General features: G+C 40.6%; 1 protein-coding gene across 5 annotated transcripts in view; it reads right to left on the minus strand.

Moving 5' to 3' along the window:
* Positions 1-22,052, minus strand: part of pde8b (phosphodiesterase 8B) — a 305,815-nt gene that overhangs the window by 87,436 nt on the left and 196,327 nt on the right. For 3 of the 5 annotated variants that reach the window (XM_043707141.1, XM_043707159.1, XM_043707123.1), the window contains exon 2: positions 17,240-17,299. In XM_043707141.1, coding sequence (XP_043563076.1) covers positions 17,240-17,299 — 60 coding nt within the window. The remainder of the gene's footprint in view (positions 1-17,239; positions 17,300-22,052) is intronic. The other 2 variants (XM_043707150.1, XM_043707132.1) reach the window with 1 other exon arrangement.

The raw sequence follows: 22,052 nt of genomic DNA on the forward strand, positions 1-22,052 counted from the left end.
AGAGTTAACATTTCAAGTCCAGTGATACTTCATCAGAACATGCATGTTTTAAACAGAATTGATTTACAATTAAAACCTATGATCTAAGCCTGCTTTATATGTTACTATCAGGTGAGGAGGGGAAATTCGCTCCCCTCCTTTTAACACTCACTCAGGTGGTCACAATAAATATTCTTTATTTCTTTCCAGTATGCATCTATCATACTTCAATTAAAATAAAATTAATTCAATCATAATGATGGAGCCAAACTAAAAGGTTTTCTTCAGTGAAAGAAAGGGGAATTTTATGACCACTCCCCAGAAAAATAATTAAAACTCAACATCAAACACACATGCTAGATTGCAAGCTTGAGGCCAGTTAAGTGTTGTCTTCTGCACCAGTGTTTTAACCCCAGTTCGATTTCAAACAGAGAAATCTACTTAAACCTTTTGGAGTCCACACATTACTCAGACAATATTGCCTGCCAGCCCAAAACTGGGGCTACACTGTGGGATAATATTTGTATGATTGTGTGAAAGGTCAACAAACTTTTCATCTTTCCCAGATTGTGTGACTATTGTGATAGTCTGTGAAATTCAACATGCCACCATCAGAAATGCCCTTACTGGCAGCTGGTGCCCAGAGCTTTGGAACGCTTGTCTTCACTTTCTGCACAGGAGGTTGTCACATACCAAACAAGTAGTTACTACGATGGCCAAATACTCTCTGTTTATTTTGAAGGGAGGACTGCTGAATCAATATTGCAGACATGCTGTCACTGCTGTCTTTGTAGCCGTGTTCAGACTGTACGATATACGTGGGAAGCCTGGGTTCACTGTTTCACCACAGCACTCAATTTATTCAAAAAAAGATTAAGCTGTTGCAAGGCAACTTTGTTGAAATTATGAAAATAAATGCAAAGTGAGTGAGTTATAAAAGAGCAAGTGAAGAGCTCTGAGATGTACCTTGTGCTGATATATGAGATTAGAGCCTGTCCCTGAGTGAACTGTGGCCTGGCAGCAGCTTTGTGATCGTTGTGTCAGTGGTCTCCAGAGTGCAGTGCACAAAAGCTTTCTATGTGAATAATTCTTCTTCAGAACTCCAGAAACTATTCAGCTCTGAAGAAGGATCATACCAGACTGAAAACGTTAACCTGCTGAGTTTCTTCAGCATTGTCAGCTGTTTGTTTCAGAATTCCAGCATGCACAATAGTTTACTTTTATTTAATGTTTCTATTCCCCCTGCAACTTTGCCAAACTAAATTTGGCTATGTTTCTAAAGTTGGTCTGCTCTACATTTCAAGCAAACAATAGATCATCCATTCCACTTAGGCAATTTGCAAATGCTTGTCATGTTTTCTGAAGTTATCTTTGATTTATACCATTCCCCCATTGGATAGGTCACCATAAAATAGGAACAGTGCTTTATTCACTGTAATGCAACATTTCATAGAAATGTAGTCACAATGGAACTTTCATAATCTGACCATTTGACAGAGTAACATAAGGGCCTGAAGATGTTGGTGACAGCAGGATTTATGGCAAAATCATGTGAAAGGTTTGGTAAGGTGAATGTTGATATCGGGAGCAACTTGCTTCATCATTTATACATCTGAGGCAGGATTCTTGCTAGACAGTGATGCGTTGCAAACTGAGGGAGAAATTATTGTTTGTTGAACACGTTATTAATGATACAAAATGTGGCATTAATATTCAGCTTCCTATCTTACTAAATACATTGAACAAAATAGGCTTTGAGAATGATCGTCATAAAAATCAGTGCAGTACCAGGCAGCTACAGCTCACCACTGGCTGCAAAGAGCTTCTGTGTTGATCACTCCTGAAACAGAATCTCAGGGCATGGCCTATGGGCCGTGTTTGATTGAGTTGTAAGTGAGCACTTTGGACAGAGTGACCATAATTCAGTTACGTTTAGTTTAGCGATGGAAAGGGATAGGTACATGCCACAGGTCAAGAGTTATCGATGGGGCAAGGGCAATTATAATGCGATTAGGCAAGAATTAGGATGCATAGAATGGGGTAGCAAAATGCAGGGGATGCAGACAATGGAAATGTGGAGCTGGTTTAAGGAACAGATATTGCATGTCCTTGATAGGTATGTCCCTGTCAGACAGGGAGGTAAGAGAACCGTGGTTTACAACAGAAATTGCATCTCTTGTTGCGAAGAAGATGGAGGCTTATGTGTTGATGACGCAACATGGTTCAGATGAGGCAATGGAGAGTTACAATCAGCGAGGAAGGATTTAAAGAGAGAGTTAAGAAGAGCAAAAAGAGGACACGAGCAGTCTTTAGCAAATAGAATAAAGGAAAATGCTAAAGCTTTCTATAGGTATGTGAGGAATAAAAGGATGATTAGGGTAGGAATAGGGCCAGTCAAAAACAGAAGTGGGAAGTTGAGTGTGGACCCTGTGGAGATCGGAGAGGTGCTAAACAAACATTTCTCATCGGCTTTCACTCAGGAAAAGGAGAATATTGTAGAGGAGTAGAATGAGGTACAAGATATTAGACTAGAAATGATCAAGGTTAGTTACAAACAGGTATTATCAATTCTAGAAGGAGTGAAAGTGGACAAGTCCCCTGGGCTGGATGGGATTTATCCGAGGATTCTCTGGGAAGGTAGGGAGGAGATAACAGAGCCTTTGGCTTTGATATTTGAGTCGTCATTGTCTACAGGTTTGGTACCAGAGGCCTGGAGGATTGCAAATGTGCCCTTGTTCAAGAAGGGCAGCAGAGATGACCCAGGTAATTATAGACCAGTGAGCCTTACTTCTTGCAGGAAAGGTTTTGGAAAGGATTAGAAGAGATAAGACTTATAATCATCCAGCAAGCAACAATTTGATTTCAGATAGTCAACATGGTTTCGTCAAGGGTAGGTCGTGTCTCACAAACCCGATTGAGTTTTTTGAGAAGGTGACCAGGCATGTAGATGAAGATAGGGCAGTTGACGTCATATACATGGACTTCAGTAAAGTCTTTGATAAGGTTCCACATGGTAGGCGGTTGGAGAAAATGCAGAGGCATGGAATTGAGGGTGTTTTAGCAGTTTGGATTAGAAACTGGCTTTCCGGAAGAAGGCAGAGAGTGGTGGTTGATGGAAAATATTCAGCCTGGAGTCCAGTTACTAGTGGTGTGTGTCACAAGGATCTGTTTTGGGATCACTGCTATTTGATATTTTTATAAATGACTTAGACGCAGGCACAGGTGGATGGATTAGTAAATTTGCAGAGGACACTAAAGTCGGTGGAGTAGTGGACAGTGTGGAAGAATGTTACAGGTTGCAGGGGTCTTGGATAAACTGCAGAATTGGGCTGAGAGGTGGCAAATGGAGTTCAATGAAGCTAAATGTGAGGTGATTCACTTTGGGAATAACAGGAAGGCAGAGTACTGGGTCAATGGAAAGATTCTTGGTAGTGCAGATGTGCAGAGGTATCATGGAGTCCAAGTACATAGATCCCTGAAAGTTACCACCCAGGATAGTGCTGTTAAGAAGACATATGATGTGTTAGGTTTCATTCATAGAGGGATTGAGTTCTGGAACTGCAATATCATGCTGCAGCTGTACAAAATGTTAGTGCGGCCAGACTTGGAATATTGTGTACAGTTCTGGTCCCCAGATTTCGGGAAGGATGTGGAAACGTTGGAAAAGGTGTAGAGGAGATTTACCAGGATGTTGCCTGGTCTGGAGGGAAGGTCTTATGACGAAAAGCTGAGAGACTTGAACCTGTTCTCATTGGCAAGAAGAAGACTAAGAGGGGATTTGATAGAGATATAAAAGATGATCAGAGGATTAGATAGGGTAGACAGTGAAAGTCTTTTTCCTAAGATGATGACGTCAGCTTGTACGAGGGAGAATAACTACAAATTGAGGGGTGATAGATTTAGGACAGATGTCAGAGACAGGTTCTTTATGCAGAGAGTGGTAAGGGCATGGAATGCACTACCTGCTAATGTAGTCAACTCAGCCACGTTAGGGAGATTTAAACAATCCTTAGATAAACACATGGATGATTTTGGGATAGTTTAGGGGGACGAGCTGAGAATAGTTCACAGGTTGGCGCAACATCGAAGGCTAAAGGCCCTGTTCTGCGCTGTACTGTTCTATGTTCTATATGCACCCCACTTCAAAGACATTGGCATCTGACAAGTCCCATCCTCTCACAACCATTATGTCAACATCTCTGGTCCATATACAGGATGCTTCTGCAATTCAACGCAGCAATAGGAACTATCATTGTCACATTGTAACGATGGCATGTGCTCGTGGGCACCCACTTAGCTCATGGACTACACCAGGCTTTTTCTCCAGGCTGTACACTTTCTGTCATAGCGCTCACTCACACTGAGCCTACTGGATGCCCATAGCAGCATTTGGTTTGCACTGTCTTACCTTTTTGTGCCTTGCCCCTCACCCAGAACTACTTGGTTCACAGTACTGTTGTACTGCCCGGCTGTTGAGCACAGACACAAAATCAGGGTGCTTGTCAACATTCCTCAGTCAAGCCAAGGGAAATGGCTTTGCTCAGAATTATGGGCTACTTTCCTCCTGGAATGAGAGAGAGGCAGCTGTTCAGCGAGATGAAAGTGAGTGACACAGCTGTTATTTTTGGTGCAGGTGGGGAGGTGTGTTGAGAGGGTGAGTAGGCAGTGTAGAGGGCATGCAGGGTTAGTGGTATCAGGGTTTGGTATGGGGTAGCAGCAAGACAGGGAAGGTTACACAGGCAATAGTGAGAGTGGTAGATCTTGAACCTTGGTGGGAGGTGAATTCCAGTAATAGAGTGAGAGATCCCAGATAGGAGATGGTGACACTTGCCCTGGCATATTGGAGAAGGTCATTGACCTACAGTGATGTGCATTTCTCCAGATAGCTGAGGTTGCATTGATCTGGGTGGCAACATCGGATGGGTTCGACATGGTCTGGTGTTGTGGGAGCTTCTGCTGGATCAGGGGAGACATTTTGGAGAAAGTGGGGTGCCAAATTTCCCTGTCTGCTATGCCTGGGACAAATGTCAAGAATGGCACAGGCTAGCTCTGGACTTATAGTGCTTATCCAGGTGCTTCACAGGCTTTTAAGGACCACCAGTTAATTCTGGGACATCCTGGCAGCCACAAGTTGTTCTGGGAATGGAGTGTGGTCAAGATGGGGTTAGAATTAAGTGAGAGGGGCACCATTGGTGCAGGGTAGGTAATTAATAAGGTGAATTTGGTAAGAAATGACATAAAACTTGTTAGGCCTCGTGGTGCAAAGGCCTCCAAACAATACTTCATCAAAAAAGTCAGATCCAGCTTATTGTGTCACTTCCTGCAGTGAATTGTGCTTAAGGCAACCTTTCAGTGAGCTATGAACAACTTACAGTGACTGATCAGAAATTATAATAAAGTGAATGGTTCACAAAATTGGTAGCATATTTCTAAAAACACCTAGAGTTATATATCCCTAGAACTTTTGAATTAAAAGTGGTATGTGCTTGTTAATTCTAAGTACTTCTAAAGACTAACGTTAATATATTTCAAATCTAAGAAAACAGAAATCAGAGATATTTTAATTTTCAATAGAGTTACCGCACTATTACTCACCAAAAAGTTAATTTAACAGTATTTTCTCACACCTAATCCCAGGTCACTCCAATGTAAATGTATACTATTCTCTCAAGAGCCAGTTCAGAGAGATATTTCAGCCATACAATGTCTCCAACTTGCCCCATTCAATCTGATAAACCTTACTCAATTCAAACTGTTGTCTATTATTTTACTCCATTGTTCAGTGCAAGCTGGCACCTTCTGTCTCTCTAACACAAGCTGACAGTTTTCCATTTCTTAGCTCGAGGTGACATTCCATTTGTGCCTTCTCACTTAGTTAACTACATCACCTTCTCTGCTAAATTTGAGTTAATTCTCTCTCAACTTGATGAAATTGTTACATTCCACTTCTGTCTCATTTTCCCTCTGCTTTTCCTTCTGTATTGCCATCCATTGCCATCTACTTTCTCTACCTTCTCCTTCCACAGCCTAGCTCCTAACGCAACAGTCATGGTACTTTCCTAATCATAACTTACTGGTATTTCAAATGTTAATGGCAGAATAGTGTCCCCTCCTGCAAAGCTGCAGGCTTTGGAGACCTTGCACGAAGCAGTGAGATCCCATTTCAATGCAATGACAAGTAAACTCAGTTAGACCTAAATCCAACCCAATCCAAGGGGCCCAATCTGCAGGAGTTCTTGTTCCCATATACTAACAAACTGACTGGCTCACCAGTGCAACATTAACCAGTGAAGGATTAAGGAGGCTCCTTGCTTATTACATTTGCTCAGCAGAAGGAAGAACATTTCTGCAAACGTGTCTAATAAAGTTGTAAACACATTCTTTATATATGTGGTTATGTTTTCTCCACTCAGAGTACAAAGAGGAGGTCATCCACACATGGAAAAGAGATACAGAAGTTAGGTGGAAATTTATCAGTCTGTCAACATAACTTCAACATTCATCTATATCAATATGGGACAGAACTTCAGTAACACATTAATTCATTTTGTGCCAATGTTTATATAGCCTTATGTCTATGCAAATTCACAATAGGTTCCAAGTATGGCTACAAAGATCAACCCTGCACGTGCTTTTCTATTTGTTCTTTTGGAATGAACCAGCAGATGTTGGGTTTTCCAAATGTACAAATATTTAGGTCCATAACTAGAGAGATTAAGCTGCCAGTGAATCATGGTGCCAAGAATACTAGAGTTATGGAGTCAGAGTTAGAGCCATAAGACATTTGTCAACTGAATGATTGTGGCAGGAGAGACGTTCTTTTAAATACTGCATAAATTTGAGCATGATGCTGGAATGTTCAAGCTGTCTGTTGGACTGGCCAGATGACAGAGCTCAGAGAGGAAATAGAAGCCCAGACATTCAGACACAAAATGGGCATCTAGCTGTGATCTGCCTGCCATAATACTGAAGGCAGATAAAGGGGTGACCAGGACTCATTCCTCAATCAGTTGTTAAGCCCTTTGCATGTCCAAATCATGCCTACCTGAGACCACTATATGAAGTTAGCAGGTACCACACTGACCATTTAGGCAAACGTAGTCTATAGGCTGGCAACCATCCAACTGTTAAAGGGACCCTTGAATTGGTCACCAAAAGGTAACTGATATAAAAAATTAATCACTGAATGTGGAGGTGACTGGTGCCAAAGATGGTACAAGTTGCAATTCGCTCCCTCCTTTGTGTCCCATCAGACCCCGCCTACCCTCACCATTGCCTCTTTCCTCTTAATTACTGCCACCTCCTTCACAGGTCTATGCTCTTCATCAATGAGCTAATATTAATAAAAGGTGTCAAGTATCTTGCATACGGCTATGTTACTAGTTAAATAATTGCACTGCATACAATTAAAATGCATTCACTGCTGATACTATAAAAATTAAACTTTAGTATAAACTATTTCAAAACGCAGTCAGGTTTTAAATATTGTTGCTTCATTACACTATCTTAGAAATATAACTTAACAGTCAATATGTTGTAGTAGATTGTCTTTACACAATATTATAAATGCTTTTGACACCTAAAATGACTTAGCAATGTTTTGTGATCACATAAAGTTATCATAGGCTCCCTACAGTGTGGAAGCAGGCCATTTCGTCCAACATGTCCACACCAACCCTCTGAAGAGTACCCCACCCAGACCCATTCCCCTACCCTAATACACTACATCTCCCCTGACTAATGCATCCAGCCTACACATCCCTGAACATTATGGGCAATTTAGCATGGCCAATTCACCTAACATGCACATCTTTGGACCAAGGGAGGAAACCAGAGCACCCAGAGGAAACCCACGCAGACATGGGGAGAATGTGCAAACTCCAGACAGACAGTTGCCTGAGGCTGAAATCAAAGCCGGGTCCCTGGCACTGTGAGGCAGCAGTGTTAAACACTGAGTCACCGTGCAGCCCCTATATTATATTGTTATATTAACTTGATCAAGATTTTGCAGTTAGCCGACAATGAGTCTTGCTAATCATTGTTTACACTTATCAATAGAAATTTCCTGGTTAATTGAAAATTGTAGGAATTAGAAAGTCAAAACAATGCGGACCCCACGAGGAAAGCAGAATCTATGTGCAAAGGGCAAGCAGAGGTCCCTCCTTTTAACTGAGTTTGAAAACTTATTTTTCAGACAGAATCTGATGCATGAAGTAAAAATTAAAAAATTTAATTGGATCTAAAATCATATAGAGAAAGCAAAATAAAGAGAGGAAAAGAAAAATTAGATTAAACAAGAGAAATAAAAGAGACAAAAAAGTTCTTAAAAATCCAATTTAAATGACATATTTAACGATAATTTTTTTAATATGCAGGAATGAACTTCCACACTTGTAAATGTTAATTTTTACTGCTAGAAATACTTTGAAGCAATTATGGCTTATTATTACTGCTTAAAGTATGTATATATTGGAGCAGCAGGTTTAGTGATTATGTATCACATTCATAACTGCAACTTCACCATTTCCATGCGTTTCACCTCAAGACACTCTACGTAATTCTGGTAGAGCAGCAATGTAGTTCAAAAGCAACAATCTAATTTCCATGTTTAACTGTGCATGTGCAGTCACAGTCAGTTGCTGTCTGATTTACACTTTAATCTTGAGAGCTGGTAGTTTTTTCCTACCACAGAACATGGTCAATTATTTTCACAATTGCTACTAAGGCCCATAAAATATGGCGCCTCATAACTATGGAAATAACTGTGAGCTGTAATTTAGCTTAATAGTGCAGCTTAACTGGTATCCTTGCCGGGTTAGTGATGTTCCAAAATAAAAACTGCAAAACATGAAAGAGATTTTTAGCGGCATCAGTGAGAAGCCAACAGTGCCAATACATAAGTCGATGCTGTGTGAAGCTATGAGAAATTGCACAATAAAACAATATGAACCACTCCAGCGCCGCAGTGCAGAGTAACAACATCTTCTTGAATGAATGATCCCAATAGCCTATTGTAAAGTATTAAGATTTATCGCAATTGTTAAATCTTAGTATCATTCTTACTTGTTTCCAAAACCAGTTGAAGGATTTAAAATGATTAAAGGTACAAGTGAAAACATTAAGGAATCAAAAATGACAGGTTTTATTCAATTTACGTACAGACAATATCAACTATTTTTTCAGCTATCAAGTAGAATAGATGTAGTATACATTATAAAGTTAATAATAACAAAGGTTAATGGCCAAGTTGAATAAAACCTGCCATTTTTGATTCCTTAATGTTTAGTCTAACTTTAGTCCAACTAGTTCATGTCGACCAAATATCCTAAATTAATCTAGTCCTATTTGCCAGTATATGGTCCCTATCCCTCTAAAGTCTTCCTACTCATAGACCCATCCAAGTCTAAAAGCAAATGCTAGCAAACAGGACTAGATTAATTAAGGATATCTGGTTGGCATGGATGAATTGGACTGAAAGGTCAGTTTCCCTGCTGTATATCTCTATGACTCTACTAGTCAAGGCCGTAGCTCCTTTGAATATAGACTTATTCCCTTTAAAGGTTGAAATCCTGTCTCTGAGAGCAACTGTGGCTGGTGAGACCAAGACAATTATTTCAATGGAGGAGGCCACTGTTGGTGCACGCTATATATGAACGTACAAGCAAGGAATGGGGAGGCTATTCAGCCTTCAAACCTCCCCCCCATTTGATAAGATTGTGGCTGATTTGTTGAAATCTTAAACCCATACATGCTTCCAACCCATGGACCATATGGTATCTGAATGGAGGGACCCCATGCAATGAGCTCACAAAAAGATAACCAGTTTTTACCTAATGGTCTCCCTACATGGTGGAGAGTCCACCCGCTGATTTTAAAATGAGAGTGATGGTTGGCAGAGGGTAGAGACATTTAATTGGACACTTTAGCACCGCAACAGTTCTTCTGTGCAAAAGGATTGTTCACGACTTTCCTCATCTCAATGACACAACAATGGTCAGGTGATGGGCATACCAGTCCTGTTTTCTCATTGATTTTCCATCACCCACCAATTCTCTCAGCCCTCTCACTCAAGTTCTATAAACTCCCACCACTGGCTCAGATCTTACTTGCGCGACGTATGGTCTGATGATTTCATGGTGGAATGTCAATGGGTCACGGCTCTTCCATTGATTTAGAGCTAATTCCAATAATCATATATGAATGGATAATAATAATCTTATTTATATTTAGTTTGCATCGTTTGATGGGAAAACATCTCAGAAAACTTTACACAGTTACTTACTTTGAGGAACTGTGACTGTTAGTATATGGGGAATCTACATAAAAGCAATAATGGCTGATTCTATATTTAAACTACTGCACGTCAGAGACATACAGTTCCGCAGTGGGAAGAAGTGAATACATTATTACTGTTGGAATTCCATGTGGTGCTTCTGAACTGATACAGGTCACAGGTGACCAACTTGATCCAACAAGACAATTTACAACTTTAAATCTGATAATGCTGCTGCAGGTTTCTGTAAATCTGCTTTTGAACTTAAACTGCTGTCAGTCAGGTTTCCTCTGTGTTCCTGCCGTCTTAACTGAGGTGAAGACTTGATGGATTCACATGGTAGCTGGTTCGACATGTCTGCCTGAGCATGACTGGGTCCCACCCAATACCACCTTCATCTGAAGCCTCTGATCCACCACCCTCCCATCAAAATGTCTCCTCCCCTGCTCAGGTCTCACTCAGTCCGCTGATACTGGCTGCTCCCTCTACTGAAGCTCCTTGAACACCCATTTTCCATACACCTACCATGAACTGAACCACTACTATACACAGGGATCAACTCCCTGCCTAACTAGAAGCCCAATTGTCAACTGCGTGTGTGTGTGTGTGTGGAACTGACCACTGGCTCTGCTAAAACTCCACAGTGTAGGGGGAGACCCAAACTATGGTTTTGCCCTGAATTTCTAATTAATCTGCTCCAATCAGTCCAGTAAAACTCAAGTGGAGGTAAATTCTTCCCACTGTCCTGCGCATGGAAAGTTATCCTTTAACCAAAGACACAAAAATAGATGAATTGGTCAGCTATTTATCTGCTGTTTGTGCGAGCATGCTGACCACAAATTGACTACCACATTTCCTACATATTAGCATTGATGTGCACTATTTAAAAAAAACCATTGGCTGCACCATTTGGGACATGCCTGCAGTATAAAAGGAGACTATGTAAATGCAATAGCCACAGTCAAATCTTTAAACTTGTCAACAGGTTTGACTCTGTAAGCATCTTTCCAATGCTGTAAAGGGTGTTTTTTAGTCTGATGCAGGTTCAATAGTGATCATAACACTTTTGACCTGTGCTAACTGTGAGACATATCTCTATAATCTGTCAAACAAAGCTCCAACATTCTGTAATCATATCAAGAAGGTTGCTTGTGGCTAATATGGATGATGTTCAGGGGCAATTGGCGACCTGAAAGCGCCTTCATTTCCATGTTGAGTTTTCTCAATGTCTAACTTATTTGGCATGTTTGAGATAAGAGAAAACCAAGGATGAGTAGGGCCAATAAGCAATAATCCCATTTAATTGTTGGCACATCGCTGCCAAGCGAGAATCTTGCTACACAAATCATCAAAAGCATAAAAGATGGAGCAAGATACTCCCAATGTAGAGCTGGACCTCACAGGACTTCTCATCTGATTCTACATCAAATCACACCATCAGTCATGCCATTGAGCCCCATAAGATTCCACCAATGAAGACAAAGCTTTTTGTCTTGCATTCATCAGGAGTCAAATACAAAATAACTTGGAAAGCTGTTATATAAATTATTTCCTTTCTAAGTTGGTTTTCTTGAACTTCAGTCCTGATGACTGTAAGACACAAAGCTGCAAATTCACAACAGACATTATTTTTCTAAATCTGAGGGTGAGCATGTTACGTGGCACCAAACACACTGGCTTCACTGTCAAGACAACTCAGCCTATCACCCATCTATCAATTCATTAAGAACTGACAGGCAGCACATAGATGAATATTTTGCCCAATCAGATGCCTTGGCATTGGCATGCTGGGTTGTTAGCAGCTGCTGACAATTGGAACAAATGAGTTTTGTTCTACGGTTCTTCACATATGCACTATTATACAACGCTTGCAGAACAACTTCCAATAATGTCATGTTTTCATCATCACCAACTTCTACAGGATAATAACCTGGAGAAAGTGAGGACTGCAGATGCTGGAGATCAGAGCTGAGAAATGTGTTGCTGGAAAAGCGCAGCAGGTCAGGCAGTATCAAAGGAGCAGGAGAATCGACGTTTCGGGCATAAGCTCTTCTTCAGGAATGTTCCTGAAGAAGGGCTTATGCCCGAAACGTCAATTCTTCTGCTCCTTTGATGCTGCCTGACCTGCTGCGCTTTTCCAGCAACACATTTTTCAGGATAATAACCTGGTCAAACTTTCACAACCCGCTGGAAATCAAACTCCTGCTGTCATTACAAGTGTGAAAATTTGATCAAATGTGTACTTCCCAATTCAGGTTACAATTACATGCACACAGGATTGTTTCAGAAAGAAGAGAATCACTATTTATTGCAATCAAATAGTTTTAACACCAATGGCGAAAGGCAATATGAATTTTCATCCCTTTCTAAAATTCCTGTGCACATACAAAAAAGACACACAAAATGAGAAAACAAGATACAATATGATGGGTGGGGAGGAAACAAAAACGTCAGGGCAGTACGGTTCTGGCGCCAGTCAGGATTATAGGTATCCATGAATCATTTTCCTGTTCAGACAAAGACATCATTAATGTTTTACTTTAACCTGGGTTTGTCAGTAAAATAAATTGAAGACTTAGGACTTAGTATGATTAAATGTTTTCACATCGTTGAAAACTCCAGGAATAGTGGGGCTTGTTTTCCAATGCACTACCCCAGCAAGTCATGACAATACCTCTTTGGTTTTTTAGTGGTTATAGTTATTGTGAGGGGGTGGATATAGAAATAGGGAGGTTTGCTTCAGTTATACAGGGCATTGATGAGACCACATTTGGAGTACTGTGTACGTTGGTCTCCCATTTTAAGGAAGGATGTAAACGTACTGGAGACTGACAGACTACGCTTGTGTCCTTTGGAACAAGCCCAGAAATTGCTGGAGAAACTCAGCAGATCTGGTAACATCTGTGGAGAGAAAGCAGTTTCGGGTCCAGTGATCCTTCTTCAGAACGGTAACTGTAAGAGGAACTTTGATTGAAACAAATAAAGTCCTGATAGGACCTGACATGGTGGATATGGAGAATATAGAACTAAAGGTTACTGTTTAAAATAAAGGGTCACGCATTTAAGACAGGGATGGGAGAATTTTTATCTCATTTTTTAAGAGACTTTGAAACTCTCCTCCTCAAAAGATGGTGGAGGCAGCATTTTTGAACATTGTTATGCAAAGAGTTGAAAGGTTATTGAGGGTAGGAAGGAAGGTGGAGTTGAAATTAAAATCAGATTAGCTGTGATTTTATTGAATGGCGAAGAATACTGTAAAACCCAAGTAGCCTACTCTTGTTCCTAATTCATGTGTTCTTGTGGGCATTGGTGGCAATGCTGCCTCACAGCACCAGAGACCCGGGTTCAATTTCCACCTCAGACGACTCTCTGTGTGGAGTTTGCACATTCTCCCTGTGTCTGCGTGGGTTTCCTCCGGGTGCTCTGGTTTCCTCCCACAGTCCAAAAAATGTGCAGGTTAGGTGAATTGGCCATGCTAAATTGCCCATAGTGTTAGGTGTAGGGGAATGGGTCTGGGTAGGTGCGCTTCGGCGTGGACTTATTGGGCTAAAGGGCCTGTTTCCACATTGTAAGTAATCTAAAAATTGTGTTTGGCTAAGCTGTGATATTAAGTTAACCAGTTCATTTTAGCCATGTACAGAGCTACAAAAAATGCATCGGGGGCTAAATTGAGGCTTTGTAAAGCATAAATTATGATAAATGCAGTCAATCATTCCCAATTATTCCCACTCCACCACTTGCTTTATCAGCCATTGCACTATTTGTTTACTCCACTGTAAATTAACATGCATTTTGCTCACAGTAAGGTATCATTACCCATTGTGACAATGCTTAAACTATCCCTTGTAGTGATGAGGACATTAAGAATCTTCAAGGGGATTGAGTGAGGGGTGCAAAAACTTGGCAGATAGAGTTCAATGTAGAAAAGTGTGACATCATGTACTTTGTAGGAAGAATCAAAAGGCAGGTTATTATTTAAATAGAAAGAGGTTCCAATAAATTGCAGCACAGGGGGATCTGGGTGTTTTAGCATATGAAACACAGCATGTTAGCATGCAGGTGCAGCAAATAAATCAGAAGGCAAATGGAATTTTGACCTTTATTGCTGTGGGGTTAAGAGTTTAAAAATAGAAAAGTCTTGCTACAATTGTACAGGGTGTTGGTGAGGTTAAATATGGTATACTGCATACAGTTTTGGTCCTTGTGTTTAAAAGGGGTATATTGGAGACAGTTCAAAAGAGATTCATTAGACTGATTCCTGGGGTGAAAGGTTGACTTAGCAAGAATAGCTAACTAACTTAAGCCTTTGTTCGGTAGAGTTTAGAACAATTAGGGATGATCTTATTGAAACATGCAACATTTTTACAGAGCTCGACAGGGTAGATGTTGAGGAGATGTTTCCATTAGTGGGGGAGTCTTGAAATAGGTGACACTTATTTAAAATTAAGACATGAGACAATTTCTTCTCTCAGAGACTCGTGAAAGTCTGGAATTCTCTACCCAGAGAATTGTGGAGGACTAATCTCTAAAGGTGTCAAAGGGGAGGTAGATAGATTTTTGAACTGTCAGGAAGCTGAGGACTATGAGGAGCGTGACAAGCATCTATCTGCCTTGAAAATATTCAAGGACTTTGTTTCCATCAGTTTTTCAGGAAGAGAGTTGCACAGACACATGACCATCTGAGAAATAAAATCACCTCATCTCTCTCTTAATTAGGTGACCCTGACTTTTGAACAGTGACCTCCAATTTAAGATTCCTTCATAGAGAGTAAACATCCTCACCACATCTACCCTGTCAAGACTCTTCAGGATCTTTTATGTTTTAATCAAGCTGTCTCTTACTTTTATAAACTGCAGCAAAGACAAGCTTAGCCTGGCCAACCTTTCCCCTCAGTCAAATCCTCTCATTCCAGGTATCAATCTAGTAATTCTTCTCTGAACTGCCACCAATACATTTACATATTTCCTTAAACAAGGTGACCAATACTATTCACAGTACTGAAGATGAGGCCCTGTAAATTGAAGCATAATCTCCCTACTTTTGTGATCTATTAGCTTCACAATAAATGATAACATTGTCTTAACTTTCTTAATTACTTATGATACCTACATACAACTTTTGTGATTCATGCATGATGTCACCCAGATCCCTCTGCAATCTCTCATCATTTAGACAATAAGTTTCTATTTTCACAGTGATGATATCATGAGCATATCTCTTAAAGGTATATTGACCTGCCAACTGTGAGATATAGAGAACATAAATTGTGTGGTTTACTAAACCAAGCAGATAAATGTGATTGAAGAGATTCTATATCTTTCACTGAAAGAAGGCAATCACATTTTGCACATAGCAAGGTTCCACAAACAGCAACAAGATCCTGGCAAAATAATCTGATTTATTGATGACGCTTGAGAGCTGAGGCTTGCTCAGGAACTTTTGGATGCCCTCCTCCTGCTTCCCTGTGAACAGAATCTTTGACAGAGCAGCCAGGGTCTCAATTTAACAATTCCCCAAGGACTGGCACCACCGACAATACAGCACTCTTTCACTTCAGGTTTGGAGAGCCAGTCTGGATGATATACTGAAGTCGCTGGAGCAGTACTTGAGCCCACGACTTCTGGATGCGAAGATACAAGTGGTACTGCCTGAGCCAATCTCCCTTAAATGAAAAGAATGACTTCATTTGTTTAAGAAGATTACAATTCAGTTCAATGGAAATATTCAGTAGTTATTCGATAACTACTTGCCTCTCAGATGGGAAGGCTGCTACCCTGGAATCAATGACACAGCAAGCCAGGCAGCATCAGGAGGTGGAGAAGTCAATGTTTCAGGTATAACCCTTCCTCAGGAGTGGGGGTGGGACTAAGGGGAGCTGCAGATAAAGGCAGTGGGGGAGGGTTTTGGATGGGGAGAAGGCAAAGTGGTGACGTTGTGATTGGTGGTCACAAGTAGAGGTCTGGCCAGGATTACACCCAAAACGTTGACTTCTCCACCCTCTGATGCTGCCTGGCTTCTTGTGTTCTTCCAGCCTCTTGCCTGTCTATGTTGGATTCCAGCATCTGCATTTTTTTTGTCTCTAACTTTAGAAAGAACGACATCATCAGTGAAAGAACAGTCTTTGAATGGCTCAGCCATTGATGGAGGCTGCACAGATAATGGCTAAGGTATCCTTCTCCATGAGATTTTGGTACAATTGAATAACATGGTTACACTGTTATCATGATCTGACATTTCCATGTTGTTTGGAAACTCTGCATCCAGTTCAGCACATGCAGAAACACCAAAAGTGGACTAGTATCTAAATGAAGCATCCAGCCAAAATGGCTATACTCTTTGTCATTCTCTGCATTTCTCAAGAAATGTTTTACCCTCCGGTCTAACATTAAATACTTATAATACAAAATTCCACTCCTGCCTAATTCCAATAAAAGATTAGACATATTCTGCTTTTCGTCTATTTAAACAGTGGGAGGAATTTCACTTCTGTGGAAGAGAGAGAAGATTGACGGCATCTAATTCCAAATATCATTATCCCCACAATCAGTTACACGGATATTTGCAGCATGTTAGTGATTAAAATCAATACATCTGTCACATTGGGCAGAAGGTAGGTCATAACAATATTATTTTTTCTGAAGCTCATTAAAATAAATCCGAAGGAGAGATTGGACATTGACATGTTCCCAGATCCCTGCTTTTCCTTTATTGATCTGAGTTAATTGAAAAAAATGGTGAAAATAGCAATTTAACCTAAAATGAACATTTATAAAGTGTGGGTGTCTTACAGTGTTACAGCAAGTAAATGTTCTGCACAATATGATAAACAGGTATACAGACTAACAAGCTGACGTAAGAAGAACAATCAGTATTTTTCTGCAGTCTGAATATTTTACAGGTGGGAGTCAGGAGCCAGAGACGGTGACCATCATCTATTGTACTACATATAATCGTACAAGCGACAATCATCTAAAACAAGGTTTCACCTGGAAAGGATCTTGAGTCAGTCTCATAGGTCCAAAGTGTACTTCTGTAGCTGCAACCTGCTGGAAGAAAAACAATAGTCTCATTAGCTTGTTCAGCTGAGAAGTAACATGGATATGCCAGCAAAACATTTGGAAGTGTAATTTTTAATTTTGTTGGAAATTAATAAAAATGATACATTTTATATTTTGTCTTGGTTTACAATCAATTAGATTGTCAACAATTAGCATGTTATTTCAGATTTGTATTTTATTAATGCAACATTTAAACACCTGCAATATCTTCTGTTATTAAAAGACATCCTTCAGCCTCTCGTGTTCCCAGTGCAGTTTGCCGTGAACACAGATTGTGAACATGAAGAACGATGTTTCAGCTTTCATTTTAATGGCTGCAAAATTGTAGTGAGGGAGTACATACTCCTAGCACATGAATCTCTGCACTTAAAACAGTTTCTTATTACCATCAACTCGAGAAAACATTGAGTTTTGGCAGTTATTACCTTCATGGCACATCTTCATAACAAAAACAGGTGGGAACTACAAGGACTGCAGTGTTTTGTGGAAGTGAAGAACAATACCATAATTTTGTTTTATAAATTACTCGTCATTCTTTTCAAAGTGACTTGAAGAAAAAAATGTTATGGAATAAAAATAAAATTTTTTTACCAAACACACTTCAACAAGAACTATTTTACTTTAAGTACAAAATGTAAGAAAACTAAATATTTAAACTATTGCTTTTGCAGGTCGATAACACGTGCCTAAAAAACGTCTTATCTACTTGTAGTTTTGTGTTAACATAAATCAATCTCAAAAAAGTGAAAATGACTTTCATGATTGTAACTAAGACACAATCCTAATTTAAGGTCAATTGTACTTTAACGTTGATGACAAATATGGAGATAATATTGAACTACATAAATTCCAGATTATACTTTATATCACCAAACTTCTTTAAAAACTGGAACAGCCATTTGAAAATCATAGGTGGCTGTACACAATAGTTTCAAGTTGATTTGTGGTTTTATTTATAACTGGACCCTCTCAGTGGCTAGGGAAGAACTGTACAGACTAGCCATTGAAAGACGATATAGTAATTTCCAACAATTCCACCTGGACACTAGCCCTGAGCAGAGAAAATCAGCCAACTTTCACAGAATCTTCCCATTCCATTTAGTTCAACAAAATTAAAATCAGCCATATCCTAAAAAGAACATGGGACCACATCTGTACTGTCTGTTGGTTGCTTGCTTGATGAACTCTGGCTCAGATCGGATGAGCTGGAGTCTGAGCTTTGAACACTGCAACACATTAGAGAGGGGGGAGAGTTACCTAGATACTGTATTTCATGAGGTAATTATACATTCCTTAGATTTGCTACCTCAAACTTAGTCAGTGGTCAGGGACAGTAGGGTGTAACCACCAGTGAGGCAGATAGAGGAACCCAGGAGGTCGTGCTGAAGGAGCTTCAGACCCTGAGCTTGTTTAACAAGTTTGAAATTCTTGCTCCTTGTGTGGATGAGAGTGGGGGCTGTAGGGAGGATGAGAAAACTGACCATAGCACAGCATAACTGACACAGTATGTTAAAGATTGGTGGGAAGCCTTTAAAAACCAGCAGAGGACTGCTGAAAAAAGCAATAATGTTGGAAGAAGATTAAAAAAGAGAAAGGAAAGAGTGAACATTGGATTGCTGCAAAATAAGGCTGGAGAAGTAGTAATCGGAACATAGAAATGCAGCATAACTGAATAGATTTCTAAATAAGACACTAGTATCATACCAGAACTTCAAGAAAGTCAGCGACAAAGGATGAGTGTAATTGCCATCGCTAAGGATAAATTAGCCAGACCAGATGGACTACGCCCCAGAGCTCTGAAGGAGATAGTTGAGGAGATTGTAGAGGTTTTGGTGGTGATCTTTCAGGAATCACTGGACTCAGGGAGTCCCAAAGGATTTGAAAATGGCTAATATAACACCACTGTTTAAGAAGGGAGTGAGGCAGAAGACAGGACACTATAGGATGGTTCTCCCCATCTCAGTCGTTGGTAAGATTTTCGAGTCCATTATTAAGAATGAGGGCGTGGATTACTTGGAAATGCAGGGTAAAATAGGGCTGAGTCAGTACAGCTTTGTGAAGGGGAGGTCATGCCTAACCATTCTGTTAGAACTCTTTGAGGGGGTAATGAACAAATTAGATGAAAGACAGCAGTGGACGGAATCTATTAAGATTTCCGGAAGGCCTTTGAAATAGTGCTGTACAGGAGGCTGTTAAATAAGAGCACGGTGTTAGGGACAAGGTACGAGCATGGAAAGAGGATTGGTTGACTGGCAGAAGGGAGAGTGGGGATAAAGGAGTCTTTTTCAGGATGGCAGCTGGTGACTAGCAGAGTTCCACAGGGGTCTGTGCTGAGACCACAACTATTCATATCATACATTAATGATCTGGATAAAGGAACTGAGGGCATTGTTGCTAAGTTTTCAAATGATACAAAGATAGGTGGAGGGGCAGATAATGTTGGGGAAGCAAGAGGCTGCTGACAGGGTAGAATCCATAGAATCCCTATAGTGTAGAAACAGGCCCTTCAGCCCAACAAGTCCACACCTTCAAAAGAGTTTCCCACCCAAACTCATTCCCCATTACTCTACATTTACCCCTGATGAATGCGCCTGAACATTACACATCCCTGAACACTATGGGCAATTTATCATGGCCAATTCACCTAACCTGCACAACTTTGCATTATGGGAGGAAACCCACACAGACACAGGGAAAATGTGCAAACTCCACACAGACAGTTGCCAAAGCTGGAAACCAGCCCGGGTTCCTGGCACTGTGAGGCAGCAGTGCTAACCACTGAGCCACCGTGCCACCCCTGTGCTCATGGTGGACAAAGAAATGGCAGATGGAATACAATGTTGAAAAGTGTGAGATAATGCACATTGGTAGGAAGAATAGAGGCATAGGCTATTTTCTAGATGGGGAAAGATTTCAGAAATCTCCATAAAAAAAGGACTTGGGAGTCCTAATTCAGGATTTTCTTAAGATTAACAAGTAAATTCATTTCGCAGAGGGAAGGCAAATACAATGTTAGTGTTCATTTCAAGAGGGCTAGAATATACAAGCAGAGGTATACTGCTGAGGCTGTGTGCGGCTCTAGTCAGATCACAGTAGGAATATTGTGAGCTATGGAAGGATATGCTGGCATTGGAGAGGATCCAGAGGAGGTTTACAAGAATGATCCCAGTGATGAAGGGTTTGTTATATTAGGAGTGGTTGAGGACTCTGGGTCTGTACTTAGAGTCATAGAGTCGTACAGCACAGAAACAGACCCTTCAGTCCAACTCATCCATGCCAACCAGATATCCTAAATGAATCTAGTTCCATTTGCCAGAAGAATGAGGGGAGATCTCATTGAAACTTATAGAATACTGACACAGGCCTGAATGGAGTGGATGTGGAGAAGATGTTTCCACTAGTGAGACGAGAGTGAAGGAGTGACCCTTTAGAACTGAAACGAGTAGAAATTTCTTCAGTCAAAGGGCAGTTAAACTGTGGAACTCATTGCCCCAGAAGGCTGTGGAGGCCAAGTCATTGAGAGTCTTTAAATCAGAGGTAGATAGGTTCTTGATTAATAAGGGGAACAACTTATCTACCTCTGTCTTAAAGACACTCAATGACTTTGCCTCCACAGCCTTCTGGGACAATGATTAACAAGGGGAACAAGAGTTATGGGGAGAAGGCAGGACAATGTGGTTAAGACACACAACAGCCATGATTGAATGGCAGACCAGACTTGATGGGCTGAATGGCCTAAATCTGATTCTAAAGCTTATGATCTTATGGACTAATGGAGGTAGAAACTAAAGAAGGTCTACCTCATGAGACATTCTAAAGTTAACTAATTTATATAATACAAACTATAGGCGCAAAAGGTCTGCCAGTAGTGGGGCACTACAATGGGTGAACACAGATATTCAGAAAGGTATCAACAAATTTCTATTTTGGAAAGTTCCATCCAGTTAAATGGCAAAGCAGGCTTTTGGGTAAAATCTAAATTAGTTGAAGGGTCAGAAAAACACAGACAAAGATTTCAGACAGTGATAAGGAAATGCTGCTAACTGATAAAAGGAGGAATGCAATACTGAGGAGAAGCCATCACACAGTTGAGCTTGAGCCTTGAGAATGATGTAGTTATGGTGATGAGAGGCATCTCCATAACTCTTTGAGTGTTTGGAAAAAAAATTGCACAAAGTCAGCAAAGATATGACTGCTTTAAAATAAATCACTTGGCAGCTAATTCAATCTTAGAGATGTACAGGGCAGGAATAGGAGGATAGAGCAGATGAATGTCTAGCTGAGGAGCTGGTGTATGGGAGAAGGATTCACATTTTTGGATCATTGGAATATCTTTCGGGGTAGAAGTGACCTGTACAAGAAGGACGGATTGCACCTAAATTGGAAGGGGACTAATATACTGGCAGGGAGATTTGTTCGAGTTGCTTGGGAGGATTTAAACTAGTAAGGTGGGGTGGGGGAGAGAGAGAGAGAGAGAGAGAGAGAGAGAGAGAGAGACTCAGGGAGATAGTGAGGAAAGAGATCAATCTGAGACTGGTACAGTTGAGAACAGAAGCGAGTCAAACAGTGAGGGCAGGCTGGGACTAGGTAGGACTAATAAATTAAAATGCATTTATTTCAATGCAAGGGGCCTAACAGGGAAGGCAGATGAACTCAGGGCATGGTTAGAAACATGGGACTGGGATATCATAGCAATTACAGAAACATGGCTCAGGGATGGGCAGGACTGGCAGCTTAATGT

This window comes from Chiloscyllium plagiosum, chromosome 2 (assembly GCF_004010195.1).
Source record: "Chiloscyllium plagiosum isolate BGI_BamShark_2017 chromosome 2, ASM401019v2, whole genome shotgun sequence".
Classification (NCBI taxonomy): Eukaryota; Metazoa; Chordata; class Chondrichthyes; order Orectolobiformes; family Hemiscylliidae; genus Chiloscyllium; species Chiloscyllium plagiosum.